At 32.7% G+C, this 17,589-nt stretch overlaps 1 protein-coding gene across 1 annotated transcript; it reads right to left on the reverse strand.

Moving 5' to 3' along the window:
* Window positions 1–5,664: 5,664 nt before the first annotated feature.
* On the reverse strand, window positions 5,665–7,451 carry NAC036 (NAC domain containing protein 36). Its single transcript, XM_079044404.1, has 3 exons — window positions 7,257–7,451; window positions 6,643–6,911; window positions 5,665–6,326 (listed from the first exon to the last, which is right to left on the reverse strand). The coding sequence occupies exons 1-3, from the start codon at window positions 7,423–7,425 to the stop codon at window positions 5,742–5,744; spliced, it is 1,023 nt and encodes a 340-aa protein (XP_078900530.1). The 5' UTR covers window positions 7,426–7,451; the 3' UTR covers window positions 5,665–5,741.
* Window positions 7,452–17,589: the final 10,138 nt, after the last annotated feature.

Raw genomic sequence — 17,589 nt, forward strand, 5'->3', positions numbered from 1 at the left:
AGTGAGTTTTGGTGGTGTTTTTGTTGATTTGAAGGAAGAAGAACCCTTCGACGTTGTATTGGTGTGGATTGAGCTTGTAGATCCGGATTTATCTTATCATTTCTAGCTTCATTGAGGTATAAAGCTTTAAACTTGCTCTTGTTTTCTTAGATCTAGTCTTTATGAAGTTTGGTTCCATTTTGGTCATATGATGAGACCTAGTGGATTCCTTCCACTCTAGAAGTTAGGAGTTGCTTCTCTTGATGTTTCTGAGGTCCTTAGTCAATAAAGTTAGCATCTTGATGGTTGTGGATCAACCATGCATCTGTTTTGGTCATTATGTTGAAAGTAGAATGCTAAAAGTGAGGTTTGGGTCCTTTTGAGCCATGGAAAGGCTCCAAGTTCAAGACTTTATGGATTAACACATTCATTTAGACTTGGATCTGAAATTTGGATGTTGGAATGAAAGTATTAAGCACTTAAGGAAAAATTTCTTACTAGGCATGTACGCTGCACACACCTCCGGTACGCGTACCAAGCCTGGTTTAGGATTTTGTGACTTTGGGCCATTTTCAGACTAGGGGAGTTTGGGCCTTGATGGGCCATCAACACTTCTGACTTTAAGTCGTTGTTGGGCTGTGGGCCTTCTTGTGTTTGGGCCCAAAATGGGTTTTAGGAATCTTTTTGAGCTTTGAGCTATATTGGGCTTTTTGGTGATATTAGATCGGGGCTCGGGTTTTGAGCCAAGTTAGGAATGGGTAAAATGGTCTTTTACCCTGATTATTGGACAGTTGGAGTAGGATCCTAGTTATGGGTTGTAACCCAATTATTGATTGGATATTATTTGATGTTGTTAGCGCGGAGATTTTTCCGGATCAACAATCCGAGTTTTTATCTGAGAGATTCAGTAGTTTTAGGTGAGTTTCCTCAATGTGCTTGGCGGGTTGAAGGCACCAATGCCGACCCATGGTTTATTATGATTAGGATGCTAGTTGTCTGTGTGACTCTTGCATGTATGATATTTGATATTTATATCGGGTGGTGCCTGATGAGTATATTGTATGTTATTTATCTTTGTGATCCTTGCATGTGTTTATGTGTTTATATGTATACTGGGCGGGGCCCAATGCCAACTAGGGCCCATCTCATATTTATGATAGATTTGTTCCAAGCAGGGTACGATGCCGGGCGGGGCCTGTTATATGTTTGATATGTATGGTATGTGATATTTTTGGGAACTCACTCAGCTTTATGCTTACGGTTTTCAGTTTATGTTTTAGGTACTTCCGGATTCAAGGGGTAGAGATTTGGGGTGATCGCATCGCACACACCCCATTGTTCCGCATTTTATTTGACTCTGATTTATTTGGATGTTTTGGTTATACTTTGATTCTAGTATGATTTTATGAACATGTTCTCAAAGATGTTTTTATTATTCTAAAAATTGAAATTATTTTAGTCTTAATTTTTGGGACGTTACAGTTAATTTGATTCATAGTTGTCCATGATCATTGGTAATTATGAGTAGAGTTGGATCAAAACCTAGGGTTAGGAAATAAAATGATGAACTTTAGTGTGTGCGCATGAGTAGAAGATCATTCTATGCACGATCAAACTCCTATGATCATTAGGGTTAATAAGGATCAAATCTTGCTTAATACGAACTGAATACTGATTTACATGATTGTTTGTTCACTTGATCACTGAATTAATAATTGTGTTAAAATCAAAGGATTAGTAGTCTGATCATGATGCTGGTCATATTAGGAATCAATGAATAATGAATAAATATCCATTACACTTAGTAGTTAGCCAGTATTTTGAGATATAATCCAGTCTAAACCAAAGTACCTATAGAGATATGTCTTCAGTTAGTTTATCGATGTTCGATGTTCAGTTGTTATTTGAGATTTAATAAAACCCCTTTTTCTGTTTTTGTGTGTTTAGTGTAACCTACAATCAAAAACTCCAAATTAATTCACTATAGTTACCCTTGAGTTCTACACCTGGTCTTACCACAACTATACTATTGAACGATTAGGTACACTGGCTAGTGTGTTTATTAGTCCGGTTGTGATAAAATCAATATTATAAATTTAAAACTTGAGCAATTAAAATATATACATAAAAGTACACATCAAGTTTTTGGCGCTGTTGCCAGGGAACGGTTTTCAATTAATTTAGTTTATTTTATTTTTCATTGTTTGTTTTTAATTTTAATTTTATTTTTTTATTTTTATTTTTGTTGATATCATGTAACTTGTCGGGAATGTTTTCGTTGTTATTTGTAGGAATTCGTGATCATACACATTGCTTGGTTTTAGTTTTTGCATGGTTTCGAGATTGCAAGCGATGAGGGAATTCTAGACTTGTTTAGTCTACTACTTTGGTGATTGGTTCAACTCAATCCACGAGGCGTAGTGTATACCAAGGTGTATTGTGGTAGTTAAGTGGAAGACCGAACTCTTGCTACTCTTGACTAGTTGGGTCAACTCTTGTTCTACTTATTAGTTAATGGTGCAAAAAAAAACAAAGGAAATAGCCTAGAAGGTCCAAAAAGTTTTTGTTTTCACAAACCACTTCTTTCATGCAATGTATTTAATCAACAACTGTTGAATGATTCTGACGAAGACAAGTGATCGTGATATCCTTTTTAGTTATTTTGGTTTGTTAGTTTTATATTTTAGTTATTTTAGTGTACTTTTATTTTTAATTCTATTTTTAATATTTTTAATTTTATTTTCTATGTTGATGCTCTTTATGTTTAGATCTTTGCAGAATTATATTGCCCTTCAGATGATTTCCATAAGTTCAACGATTACAACGATAGGGTGCGAAATAATAATCCGAGAGACGTGACAAAAACTCAAGTGAGGGGTGCGACTTTGTTTTTTGAGAAGAGTTTTTGAGCGAATTAAAGGTTCTTTAACCTTATAGGCTGAAGATTTGATCTTTAAACAGATGAGGAATGCACGTCATCCCGATATTGCTTCTTCCTTCAAGAATCACGCTTGAACAGAATACAATTTTTTTTCTGAACGCCCAGTAGCCACGAAATGGCCATCTTTCATCCACGGCGTGGGGAAGTGCAAATTCGCGATCCAGTTCTACAAAGTCAAGGACCACGGCGTGGCCGTTACACTGATATGACGTGGAGATGCTCAGTTTATCTTAGTTTTTTAGTTTTGAGTTAAAAAAGTGAGTTATAAAAAAAAGAAAAAAAAGTGATAAAAGTTGTGAAAAAGAAAGTTGAAAAGAAAAAAAAAGTGGTTGTTGAGTGAATAAGAGCTATCAAAGAATAAAGGTCTTGAAGAAAGTGAAGAAATAATGCAATTTGCCAAGTAATTATTTATTTTATTTTTTTCTAGGTTAGTTTACTATATGTATGCTTGCGAGCTTAATCAAAAATTACCTTGAGGTTAAGAAAGATTTCTCAGGATATATTCGGAGGGATGCATAAAATGAATGTTGTTCAAAATAAGGGAGGGGGGTTGAAGGGGTGTTTATGAGGATTGTAAGTATTTAGGATCGGGGAAGTTTATAGGAATTATACATAAATATATGCATTGCGGTCTTGATGTAATGGAGTAGTTTAAAATGGATTGTCTTGTGCGATATTGGTGATTAGGGTTTTGATGTGATGGTATGATAATAATAAAATTAGTTTTGCTTGGGGACAAACAAAAGAAAAGTGTGGGGTATTTTGATATGACCATATTTAACTATATATTATATGTCATTATCCTAATGTATTTGAGTAAAAATGTTATATTTTAAGATATATGATACTTAATATGCTTTGAAATGTTGAATTACAGTTAAAATGAGAGCTGAAATGCAAAAGGAGGAGAAATGAGCTAAAAAGACGCAAAAAGGATGTTATTGGACAGCTTGGTCCCTCGTCATTGTTTTGGCCATATCTCATAACTCGTAACTACGATTGACAAGAATCAAAATGTTCTGAAAACTTGACAAAATTTAGGACAATGTCCCTATTTTGCAAAACTATTGATTCTTAGTTGCCACTGTGTGGCAAAGCTTACCACGACGTGGAGATTCAGAAAAATTCCGTGGACGCGACGAAAATTGCTCCTATGGCATGGAAACTATTTCTCCACATCGTGGTGACGTTAAAAGCTATAAATAGAGCCAAAATTTACCCCTAATGACATATCTTCAATGATAATTCTTCACTAAGAAAATAAACCTCAGAGAAGCCGTTTTGAGGGTCTGGAAGGCAGCCGAAGGGTCGTTAAGCTGATATGGAGCAAAGATCTGAGGACCAGAGAGCGGATTCATGTCCGATATCGTTTGGTTTGTTGTACTGATCATGATTAGCATTCCAATGTGATTCCATATGTGTTTACTTTCTAATTTGGGTGTTGAAACCCTTTTCTTTGTGTTTATGATTTGATGAATCTTTGAGATTGTGGATTAATTGCTATTTGGATTGTTTATTCTTACTTAATTTATTTTGTCAAGTTAGATTGCAAGATCCATATGTGTTAAAGAGTGTTACTTGATTCTCTATTTCCAAATTAACAAAGTTTAGTGAAATTATTCTAAAAAATGAAATTTTTTTAGTCTTAATTTTTGGGACGTGCCTAGGATTATGACTAGAGTTGGATCAAAACCTAGGTTTAGGAAATAAAGTGTTGAACTTTAATGTGTATGAATTAGTAGATGATCATTCTACGCATTATTTAACTCCTATGATCATTAGGGTTAATAAAGATCAAATCCATCTTAATACGAACTGAATACTTATTTACATTGAATTAGTAGATGATCATTCTACGCATTATTTGTTCACTTGATCATTGAATTAATAGTTGTGTTAAAATCAAAGGATTAGTAATTTGATCATGATGCTAGTCATATTAGGAATCGATGAATAATGAATAAGTATCCACTACACTTAGTAGTTAGCCAGTATTTTGAGATGAAATCCAGTCTAAACCAAAGTACCTAAAAAGATTTATCTTCAGTCAGTTTATCGATGTTTGATGTTAAGTTGTTATTTGAGATTTAATAAAACCCATTTTTCTTTTTTTGTGTGTATAATGTAACCTATAATCAAAAACTCCAAATTAATTCACTATTGTTTCCCTTGAGTTCGACAACTGGTCTTATCACAACTATACTATTGCATGATTAGGTACACTGCGTAGTGTGTTTATTAGTCCAGTTATGATAAAATCAAATTTATAAATTCAAAACTTGAGCAATTAATATATATATACATAAAAACACACATAAATTATTTCAGATTTATTGTGTATGTGTTCAGCCCAATAGTTGTTAATAGTTGTTACGGTTTTTATGGTTATAATTATACATATATAGGTTTTTCAGTGTATCACTTTTGAAACAATTTTGTAATAGAAGAAACAAGTTGTGGTAGCCCACTTGTCTAACATGATGTTTAACAAGGTTTTTCTGACAAGGTTGTCCTGGATTCAATCTCATGCATATATTAACCCGCTATTCTAAAAAAAAAGGTCTTTGGTATCTGTCCGTGGATGTAGGTTACATCAATTTTCCGTGTCGTTTTATTGCATTTCTTAGATTGCTTGCATAACATACATATTTTCACTTCAAACGTATTAACAACTTTTACACATTTCACCTAATCATTAAAATAATAACTACTACAATTTTCTTCAAATAGGAAGACAACGTTAGTTCCCAAAATGGACCCTGTTCCATTTTTATTTAACGTTTAGATATAATCTACAATTAAATCAATATATGCTACAAACTTAGAAATTAAGGATATTAGCATAAGGAGATGTCAACGTTATATTCTCTAACCATGGACTGCATAATTGAGTCCAGAAGGAGTCTTGGGTCCAATCCATGTTCATTTTGGGCAGTTGCAGCTCCCGTGTCATCTCTTTTCCTAACGGTATCCTTAAACTGGAAACCTTATTATTAGTGCTATCTTCAATGTTACTGCTAGTTGCATCGCTGATAACATCAGGTTCTTCTTTCAAGTTTTCATCAAACATAAACATTTTGTCATGTCGTAATCCGTCTTTATTATCAGATGCCACATGGCATGATTCTGGTGAACACTCATCTTTGAGTTTTTCGTCCATGAAAAGTAGCAAGTCTTGATAGAATTCATCGTTGCTGTCAGATGCCATATGGCAAGACTCCATTGGTGTTGCTGGTATTGGCTTTGGTGGTGCTAATTCGTTTGTTTGTGTGTAGAATGAGATAGTTTCTTCAGGAGATAAAGGAGTGGGGACTTGGAGAATCTTCGTTTCTTCTTCCATTGCTGCCCTTTGCTCCAACACCTTCATAGAAGTTGCCTTTCTATATATTTTGCACAATACTATTTCCTACAAAAACAAACATTACAATTCCAACATTCATTTGAATTCACGTATGGATATAATTACTATTAAAAATATATGGGAAACAACAGTCAATATACACGGTGGAAAAAATGAAAATTCAACCTTATTTGGATTTGTAATTTGGAAAAAAGAATATTCAACCTTATTCCGTAATTTGGAAAAAAGAAAATTCAACCTTGAACAAAATAAAGTTAATTAACTGCTTAGACATATCAAATGTCTAATTTGATACACAAAAAATCATATTAAATTCTATTTTAAAATGATAACATATGTTTTTTATTTTTATGTAGTATACCTTGGCTAATGGGTAATTATCAGGTAAACGGTACTCATTCATGACCCAATCGGTTTTGTTCCCCCTTGGTGCTCTGCCTTTGTAGAAAACCAATGTCTTTTTCAGTCCGAGGTGCTTCTTTGGGTCGGATAAACTGAATATCTTACGATCCGATCCAGTTGCCTTCCAGAATCCGTTTTGAGTGGTTCTGTTAGGTCTCCCTCCACTCCCATGCTTTCTATCTCTTGGCACAAAAAAGTACCACTCCCTTTCACCAATCTTGGACAATCCTGTGGTTTCCAAAGATGCACAAGGTTAAAATCGTAAATTTGATTTTCTTTTCATTATTATATAGTTCCGTTTTGCAAACCATTTCAAAACTCCATTCATATGTATGTACATTTCTCTTTGTTTACTATTATTGTAATAGTTTTAAAAATCATGTAAAATTTGTCTTTACTTTTGTTTTTGTGGCAAAACTTTCTTAATTTGACAAAAATAGCGTTACGAATTCAAAGAGATAAAATGAAACAAGGCAAATGCCGATAGTTATACCCCATTTAGTTTTAAAAAAACAATTTATAATTAAAGAAAACTTTCAGTGTGGTTCTTTGCTACCAAACTAACTCAAATACCTGGTAAAGCCCAAGGATCGTAAAGGTATATGTTTAGATAGCCGATGATATCAAAGCGAGCGTTCTTCCCAGATACCATCTTTTTGAGATAGAAATCAAGCAACTCTTCTTCTGTCGGATGAAACCGGAAACCTGGCAATTGGAGCTCCAAATTATAAGTTGCATCCATAGTCGTTTCGAAGTCTTTATGTTTTGTAAGCTTTTTGAGTTGAGTTGTTTGTGCAATTCATTTGTATTTATAAAGAGTTGGTTTGTGGGGTAGACTTGATGAGTGAAGTCTTCATAAAAAGGCCAAGGACTTTTGCCAAAATGGCGTCAGCTGTAGAATTTACGGTGGGGTCACGCGGCTGTTATACATATTTTCCAGGCAAAGATTTTTCCATACTATCGAAGCCTATACTAATCGGGTATAAATTGTATATAAAACAAACGTATTTTAAATTATATTATTTTAATTCATGTATTAATTTCTTGATGTGTTAGGTTATATATTACAAATCATTTCTAATAAATTAAGTTTTTTTTTTTTTTTTAATTTGTCACACTCTCATTCAATTTATAGAATGTCATTTGTGGTTATTTTAAATTAATTTTTTTTCCACATGTCATTTTATAAGTTTTTTTTTCTGTTTTATTAAATTCCATATAATATTTTAATGTAATAATTTTAATAAATGTAATAATAATGGATATCAATTTCATTAATGAACTTACTTTTTAATTTCTAAATTCTCAAAATTAAATCTCATTAGTTTCTTTTGTTTATTTAAATTATTTGTTTAAATTTAAAAGATAAAAAACATTTTCATTATAATAATTCATTACTTTTCTTAATTTCTTATAAATTTAAAGTTCGTAAATATTTTGACATTTATATTAAACTTTTTTTTAAAAAAAAATTACACATGTAATACATGAGTCTCACAACTAATTTATAATACGATAAATGAAACTCTTAAAAAAAAATCATTACATTTGGCTCTATTGACAAAAAAAAGTCACCCATGATTTTTTTTTTTCAATTTAACCACTTGAATGCAATTTGGCTAAATTTACAGATTACCGCAAACAATAGCAGACTTCGATGGTTAAATTGTAAGAAAAATATAAATAGTGGTTTTTTTGTCAATAGGACAAAAAATATAAGTAATTTTTTTTTTTTAGAAATAATAATTTTCAACCTCAAGTCTTATCTATTTTGAGATTAAATTATAATCTATTTTTGTCGAAAGAACCATTATAATTTGTTTGATTTTTAATATATGATAATAAATAAATACAACTTTCAATTATAATTATATTTAATAAAATATAAAAGCCGATTAAAATGTAAAAATATGTTGTTATGAAATGTATCGTCGGTTTTTCATGATGGAACTAAATCAAAATTTGATACAAAATAAATATACATACCAAGTACATGGTTAAAAAATCTTTATGTGGGTTGATGTGTATCAAAAATACAATTAAAATGAAGATGATTTGCAGATGAAATGTAATTTGTGGTTATTTTGAATTAATTTTTTTTCCACATGCAATTTTATAAGTTTTTTTTTCTGTTTTATTAAATTCCATATAATATTTTAATGTAATAATTTTAATAAATGTAATAATAAATGGATATCAATTTCATTAATGAACTTACTTTTTAATTTCAAAATTCTCAAAATTAAATCTCATTAGTTTCTTTTGTTTATTTAAATTATTTGTTTAAATTTAAAAGATAAAAAACATTTTCATTATAATAATTAATTACTTTTCTTAATTTCTTATAAATTTAAAGTTTGTAAATATTTTGACATTTATATTTAACTTTTTTTTTAAAAAAAAATTACGCATGCAATACATGGGTCTCACAACTAATTTATAATATGATAAATGAAAATCTTTAAAAAAAATCATTACATTTGGCTCTATTGACAAAAAAAAGTCACCCATGATTTTTTTTTTCAATTTAACCACTTGAATGCAATTTGGCTAAATTTACAGATTACCGCAAACAATAGCAGACTTCGATGGTTAAATTGTAAGAAAAATATAAATAGTGGTTTTTTTGTCAATAGGACAAAAAATATAAGTAATTTTTTTTTAGAAATAATAATTTTCAACCTCAAATCTTATCTATTTTGAGATTAAATTGTAATCTATTTTTGTCGAAAGAACCATTATAATTTGTTTGAGTTTTAATATATGATAATAAATAAATACAATTTTCAATTATAATTATATTTAATAAAATATAAAAGCCAATTAAAATATAAAAATATATGGTTATGAAATGTATCGTCGGTTTTTCATGATGGAACTAAATCAAAATTTGATACGAAATACATATTAATACCAAATACATGGTTGAAAAATCTTTATGTGGGTTGATGTGTATCAAAAATACAATTAAAATGAAGATGATTTGCAGATAAATTTTTTTTGCCACTTCCATAAATAGGCTTTTAGACAATTATGAAACCATTGTTGACAATGATAACTATTATGAAAATTCAAGAGAGAAAGTAAGAGAGTATGACGTTTATTGTTTAAATTTTTAAAACCGTAGGTATATTTGTATCAATGTAGTATATTGTAATCTATATTTTATATATGTCATGCGGACGAGACATTTTTCTTATAAGTTTTTGGGTTGTAAAAGTCAAATACCCCTTAAAACATGTATAAGTTAAGACAAATAATTTTTAAAAACAATTTATTGACTTTCGCTACCATAAAAACTAATCGAACACATTTAAAAAAAACTCATTCACCATCATAAGTAACATTTTGCCTAAAAATCTTTTTGAGGTTCAAAATGAAATCTCAAACACCCTCTTAATCTTAAAATATATAAGACTTGAGGTTAAATTATTATGCATTGAAAAAAAAATTACTTATATTTTGGTCGATTGACAAGAAAGCCATCCTTAATATTTTCTTTACAATTTAACTATCGAAACCTGCTATTGTTTGCGGTAACCTGCAAATAAAGTCCGGATGCAATTAATAGCCGGTTCCAGTGGTTAAATTACAAAAAAAAAAAAAAAAAAAAAAAAAAAAAAAAAAAAAAAAAAGTCAGGGGTGACTTTTTGTTAATAGAGCCATAATGTAAATTATTTTTGGCAAATTTCCCTATGATAAATTAATAATAAACGAGGTTGTTACTAATATAATTTTTATTTTAGATAATCAGCCATTATCTTTTATTAGAAATTATATGGTTAATCTAAAAATGATCAATATGGAGGTCTTATAGCAACAAAAAACCATATTTTAAAAAAGGATAATTGTCATTGTAGCCCTACGACGTTTCATCTTTTGGTTTAAATGGTCCCTTTCGTCTTTTTTTTTTTTTTTTTTTTTTTTTTTTTTTGCATTTAAGGGGTACGAAGTGTAGTTTTACCGGCTAAAATTGTCCATTGACCTGTTTTAAGAGGTTTCGAAGCCAAGTCATAGTCCAAGTGTAACACTCCAAATCAGGTATTACCCTTGGTGTGACAACCCGAAATTTTCCATCCTGTTCAGTCAAACACTTCATGGAGAAGTCAAACTCATTCCTGCTATCATTTAGCACAATTTAGAGTCTGTTTGAGCGTTCTGAGCCTTGTAAACTTAAGGAATAAGTGTCGGGGTTTATCTGCTGGATCTATAGTGCAATGAACAAGCCTAAAACACATTGACCATGAGTTCACGGCCACCACAATGGAGTTTACGGACGTAAACTCCATGTGGGCCGTAAACTCACCTTATATGGTGAAAGTTAGGCCATTAGTTCATTCCTTTCTTTTCCTTGGCCCAAATCCTCTCAAGTATCATCCCGATCTTCGTCCCCGATCTTCAAAACTCGTAAGTTTCTTGTCCTAACTAGTTGATATCTTGCATGATCTAGTGATCTTACATGATTTCATCCTTGAAATCATTCCATTTTGTAGATCTGCAAGTTCCACCAAGAACACCAAGAACACACACTAGTGTTCTTGGCCAAAAACGACCATTCAAGCTCATAGATCGTAAGTACTCTTGTTCTAACTCATTGTACACTTGGTTTAACATGTTTAGGGATTAGAAATCACAAAGAAACCCACGATCAAAGGAGTTTACGGCCAAGACATGCTCTTGGGCCGTAAACCCCTATAAGTGGGGCAAATTGCACCCTAGTCCCTTCCTAAGCCTTGGATGCTAGTCTTGATCCTTCCTTAGAGTGTTTAGGACTTTAAACAACAAAGAAAACATACCCCCATAGGAGTTTACGGCCGTAAACACATAAGGAAATGGTCCTTAGGCCGTAAACTCTACAAGGTGGTGATATTGTGCCCCTAATGTTTCCTAATGACTAGAACCAACCACCATTGAACTAGGAACCTCAAAACATCAAAATGGTACTTCCCACCATGGGTTTACGGCCGTAAACTCATGGGGAAGTGGTCCCCAGGCCGTAAACACAAGTTAAGGTCATTCTTGGACCTTAAACTCACCTAGCCTCTTGTTTAGCCTTGGAACACTTAACCACTTAAGACATTATAGCTTTAAGCCTCAAATGGAGACTCATTAGAGAGTTTACGGCCAGGAGTAAACTCCCCTGGGCCGTAAACTCCATCAAGTATGGTCCATAGACCATAAACTCCATAACAATGCCTTGCACTCCTTTGTTGCAACCCATTGGCCTCCTAACACTTTGACTAAAGTGTTTTCCACACCTTAGAATGTTATACTTGCCTAATTAGTGTTATAATCACTAATTGTTTATATACATATGTCTTTATATGTTATTAGGATCATTGTGTGTGTCTTAGTCTTCACTTGACACCAGGAACTTGTCTGACACTTCCATCCGATCCACTCGCTACAGGTGAGTTCATACCCCTAAATCAATCTTTTAAATGTTTTTAAATGCTTTTATGGGGGGGAGGGGGGTACAAGTTGAATCATGCTAGTTATCATATCAATCACATGTGATTAATAACCAGCATACAAATGGATTTACTACACTTTTAGCTATTTTACCAAACAGATTACTTTAAAGGGGCTTTCTCAAACGTTTTTACATGTTGAAACTCCTTAAGAAACTGTCTTACAAACTGTATGTTTCCTTTCAAAATCTGTTACAGTTGTGTTTCAAACAAAAGTTTTCTTACACTTAAACTGTCTTGTCAAACTGTTTTCAAAGCATTTTATAAACTGACATCAAGTCATAAATTCTTATTTATTAAACTTTTCAAAGGTTTTACAAAACTTCTTTTATACTTTTATATTGTTAAATGCATGCCTATATATGTATAGTTATATAGGTAATGTTTAAAGGACTTAGAACGGTTAGCTCGCCTTATTTCCTTTTCCTCGTTGGGATGTGGCCTTAGGGTATCGGTTATTCGTCCGAATGTCGTCTAAATATTAGTTATATATCATGTATACCTATATAGACATAAAAGTTCCATCCGTCAGTTCAGTACCTTTGGGTAGCAAAGGTGTACCTTCGATTATACTCGTACAATGCTAGTAACTATAATAGGTATAGTTAGGAGATACTACTTGCTATTCCTATTACAAGGAATTACACCAGAGTCAGTTCATTCATGAGTCTATACTAATACATCAATATGAAGAGATACTAATACATCAATATGAAGATATACTAATACATCAATATGAAGAGATACTATTACATGGATACTTGTACATAGATAATTCTACATGGATACTGTTACATAGATACTATATGATGAGATACATTTACATATTATATGTGTAGATACTATTATATATGTACGGGACTAACCATTCTACACCCAGCTGTTAGCTACAGAGGAAAATGCACATCTACGGATGTCTACGGTTAATACTATTCGGCAATTACTATGCCGTGTTTATCCTAGTACCAAAGGATAATACTTATATGATTATATAATTTTCCTTATTACCTTTATTTTGTGACACATTCACATAAATGATGAGGTAGATTAGATTTGTTTATCCTAGTACCAAAGGATACTACTTCAGTTATTATATTTTTCCTTATTACCTTTATTTTGTGACACATTCACATAATCGATGAGGTAGATTAGATTTATTTATCCTAGTACCAAAGGATAATACTTCAGTTATTATATTATTTCCTTATTACCTTTATTTTGTGATATATTCACATAACCGATGAGGTAGATTAGATTTGAATAATAATAGTTGTGCAAGGAAAAACCTTCACTTATATAGAGGTTCAAACTTTCAAAACATTCGGGTCTTGGTAGAAGACTACTTTTTATACTAGTAGGAAATATGGGATTTTCTAGGGTTTTCACACTTATATCAAATGTTTCATCAACAATTGCATGTCTTTCATAACAGCTTTTCAAAGTAATGACACTAAAATACTTATGAATTCACCAGCTTTATTGCTGATACTCGCTTTCAAAATAACTTGTATTCTCAGGTCACAAATAGACAGGTACCGATGCAAGGTTTAGAGAAGACGGAGCAGTCAAGACTCGTCTTTTATTTTGAGTATTCATTATGTTGTTTTATACTATGAAAGAACACACTTGTAAGTAAAATTATACTATTAATGCAATGGATGATGTTGTTGCTTGTTTACTACTTTACATTGTTGTGATACATTACATGACGTCCTCCGCCCTAGAACGTTTCCGCCGTTCTCGGTTTTGGGGTGTGACAGATTGGTATCAGAGCATTGTTTATAGTGAATTGAGTATATCAACCCATAAAAGATATACTAACTATAAATACAATGGGATTAAAACACTCTGACCAAGAGTTAATACTTTTAAATAATAAAATATTTAATAAAGTATACGTGCCTGCATTCATACTAAAATCAATGTCACAATGACAAGAACAAAAGTATTACGATTGTTGAATATCACAAGTAAGCTTGGGGATGTATGGTCAGTCCTGGGAGTGGCATAGCCTGATCAACTATGCTGGTCCAAGGAGTGATTCGCATATGCCCAAGAATGGTTGTGATGTGGCAACAAGTCTAAAAACTTACCAACACTACCACAATGAAATACCATAGGGGTATTTGGTGTTACTGTAATTACTTATCTGAGAACTAAATAGATATTTATCAATAGGTCAATAATTGCTTAGTGGATACATTAAAATTATATGTATCTAGGACGTCATAGACTCAGAATCTGTGAATCTTTGCTTTACTTCCTGTCCTCGTTTGGTTGTGGGCTTAAAGTTAGGGTCACTTATTCGAAGGTCTATCCTGTCCTGAATACATATAACTGGTATGCACTAAACAAGTATTGAAGTAACTGATAAAGATAATCTTATAAATATCTAATTAGTACGTCTATTTAGTTATTTCTTATATCCCTTTTCTCGCGTAGATATCATGGCTGGATTCCATCCCCACGGCAACCCGTATTACCCTAACCACGACAATGCTGGATGGCTCGGAGAGGAGCCAGAGAATGATCACCCAATCCCTATGGATGGTCACCAAGCTGAAGGCTTTGCTGATGGTTCTGACTCCGAACCTGAAGTGGAGAACCTACCCCCGATGGCTCTTGTTCCAAATCCTAACCCTCGTCCGGCTTTTCAAGGCCCGACGCCTCCGTGGGTGGAAAGCTTGGAAACATGGAGCCAAGGGCAGGATCAACCCATGCCATTTAATGGAGACCGAAGCTTTTATGACCTAAGCGAGGGGGCTCAGCAGACAGAGTCTTGCCAATCCTGGTCCGCAGAGTGGCCTGAAATGAGATTCAAGGCAGGACAACCCTCCATCAAATCACGGAAGTTGTCACCAATGCGAGAATGCATACGATTCGCACCATTCGTCTGGAAGATGCTCGTGAGAGATCTGAGAGAGACCATGAAACCCTGCTGCAAGCACTGGCTGAAACACGAGCCGAAGTCATAGAACTCCGAGTACGCCAGAGGGTGTACGAAAGACACCTGCTTGATATGGAACGTCAACTGGCTGAACTAAGGGTTCACCCGAGGGATGACCGTCACCAGTAGGAGATGCTTTACTTTCCTTCCTTGTTTCGAAGAATCGTTTTCCTGTCTATGTCCTGTGTGGCATTTTTCTGTGTAACTATCTTGTACTGTAGGTACTTTTAGTTAGGCCTTTATGCGGCCAAAACCTTTCTACTCCGTATATGATGTAAGACCTTCTACAAGGTCGATTTTCCCGAACTTATTACATCATAAATATCAATGATATTGACAGTCGGCTAACTTCTGTATCATTCTTTGTTCAAATACTGTCATCATACTATCATTGGAGTCTATCTGAAACCCACTCTAGTCAAGTTATTGGGCTAGGGTAATTTAGCTCAGGGATCATTCCCAATTCTCTTTCGAAGGTTGGATCACGTTATCCACAAACCAATGGTACTCCCGGTTTGGACGTCAAACGTCTTGAGACCATTCTGTGAACTACTTCTATTCTTTACTAGGACTGCATCATAGGGATGTAGGTCAAACCTGTTGGATTAATGTCTAAGTCCATAACTATATTTGGTATGTACTTGACCCGACCCGGCATGGTCCATTTGGGTTGCACTTCACCGACACAATTTATATGGATAGTCTTTTGAGAATAGTATATTTATGATTTATATTAATATATTATAAGTTCTAATATATTAATATGGAATCATATTATTTAATTAGTATTGATCAAAAATTAATTTAGAATTAATTAAGTGATCAAAAAGAACTAATTAAATATGGACTCTTATATATATGGAATGGGCCAAGTTCATTTAGGTTGGGCTAAGCTTTCATGGATGGTCCATGGAGCTTTTAACCCATGGATCCTATGTAAATGAAAGGTCATGGGTATTAGGGTTTACATGGATGTAACCCTAATCCTCCATAATATATAAAGGGGTCCTTGGCTCACAAAATTGGCACAAGTGTGTGAAAATAAGAGTGGGCTGATTTTAGTGTGCATACATATTCTCTCAAGTTCTTCCAAGGTGTTTTGGTGATTTGTGATTCCATTTGAGGCTTCCACACTATTGGGGCTAAGCTCTTAAAGCTTGAAGACATCAAGCTACATCAAAAGGTATGTCATCTAACTAGAACTTTGTAGTATAGGTGCTTCATAATATGCTAGTTAGGATGAAACCTTGGAATAGTTAATATTTGCATGTATAATAGAGAAAACATAGATCCAAGGTTTATAGGGTTGCATGTACACCATAGGAGTGTTAGAATGCTCAAAACCCAACAGTGGTATCAGAGCCATGGGTTGTTTTCTGTTATATTGATGCAAATGTTTTATTTTCAAGTTGAAAAAAAAAGGAAAAAAAAACATGACGTTTGTCAAATTTTAAGATAATTACTTGTTTTTGTGAAAAACTAATTATTTGTAAAATTTGAATCATTTGCTATATGAGTTGAATTAGGTCAAATTTAGTAAAAGATAAAATGGTATGATTATTTTATTAGTTTTAAAAGTTTGATCTAAAGAGTTTTTTGAAACCTCCATAAGTTATGGATATGAAAAGGTTTTTAAAAAAATTGATTCAAAGTTTTTTATGGAGTTACAAAACTTGGTCTTAATGTTTTAAAGAATTCCATAACTTGTTCTTAAGTTATGGAACATGAAAAGTTTCATCATAAAACAAGTATTTAACTCCATACGTTACGGAATCCAAAAGTTTTCAAGAGTTACAAAACTTGCCCTCAAGTTTTGGAATTTGGAAAAAGTTTTTTATGATAAAAAAAAAAAAGAATTGCATTCTAAAACTCTTGGGTTCATAACTTAAACAATTAATTAAATGGTTTTAATTTTGAATTTAATAATTGGAATTATGATGGTTTTATTGAATAATTCAATTAACTCTTATGGACTTTATTAATAGATAATTAAAGTGTTTAATTAAAAGAGAATTAATAATTCCATAATGACATGGTTTAGATTTAATTAAATTAAGAGTATAGTTTAATTAATAGATTAAACCACCAAGTATTTTAAATGTCTAAAATACACCCTTATACTATTATAATATTAAAAGTTTAATATATTATATGTATAAGAGCAAGTCGTCTTACCATTAGTAGGCCTCATTCACGAAGCTGGTCTATAAGGGGGGTATAAGGTTACTGCCTATAAAATGACAGTTTAATGGGTGTCCACTCTCACCCACCGCTTCCTTGACTGGTGGAGGGTTGTTAGCCGAACAGGTAGGACAAGGACTATAATTCTCCCTTCATTATAAGTATAATGATAAATACTAAGTAACTAAACACTTATAAATTCCCAATCTTAGTTACTTAGGAAAATGTGAATAAGGTGCTAATCCATGAAATTACACTTTGCACTTTGTTTAAGCTGTTAGTGGAGCGTGTGTGGTTAACCGGCACA

The sequence above is a fragment of the Lactuca virosa genome, chromosome 4, assembly GCF_052849685.1.
Source record: "Lactuca virosa cultivar CGN04683 chromosome 4, Lactuca_virosa_CGN04683_v6, whole genome shotgun sequence".
Lineage (NCBI taxonomy): Eukaryota > Viridiplantae > Streptophyta > Magnoliopsida > Asterales > Asteraceae > Lactuca > Lactuca virosa.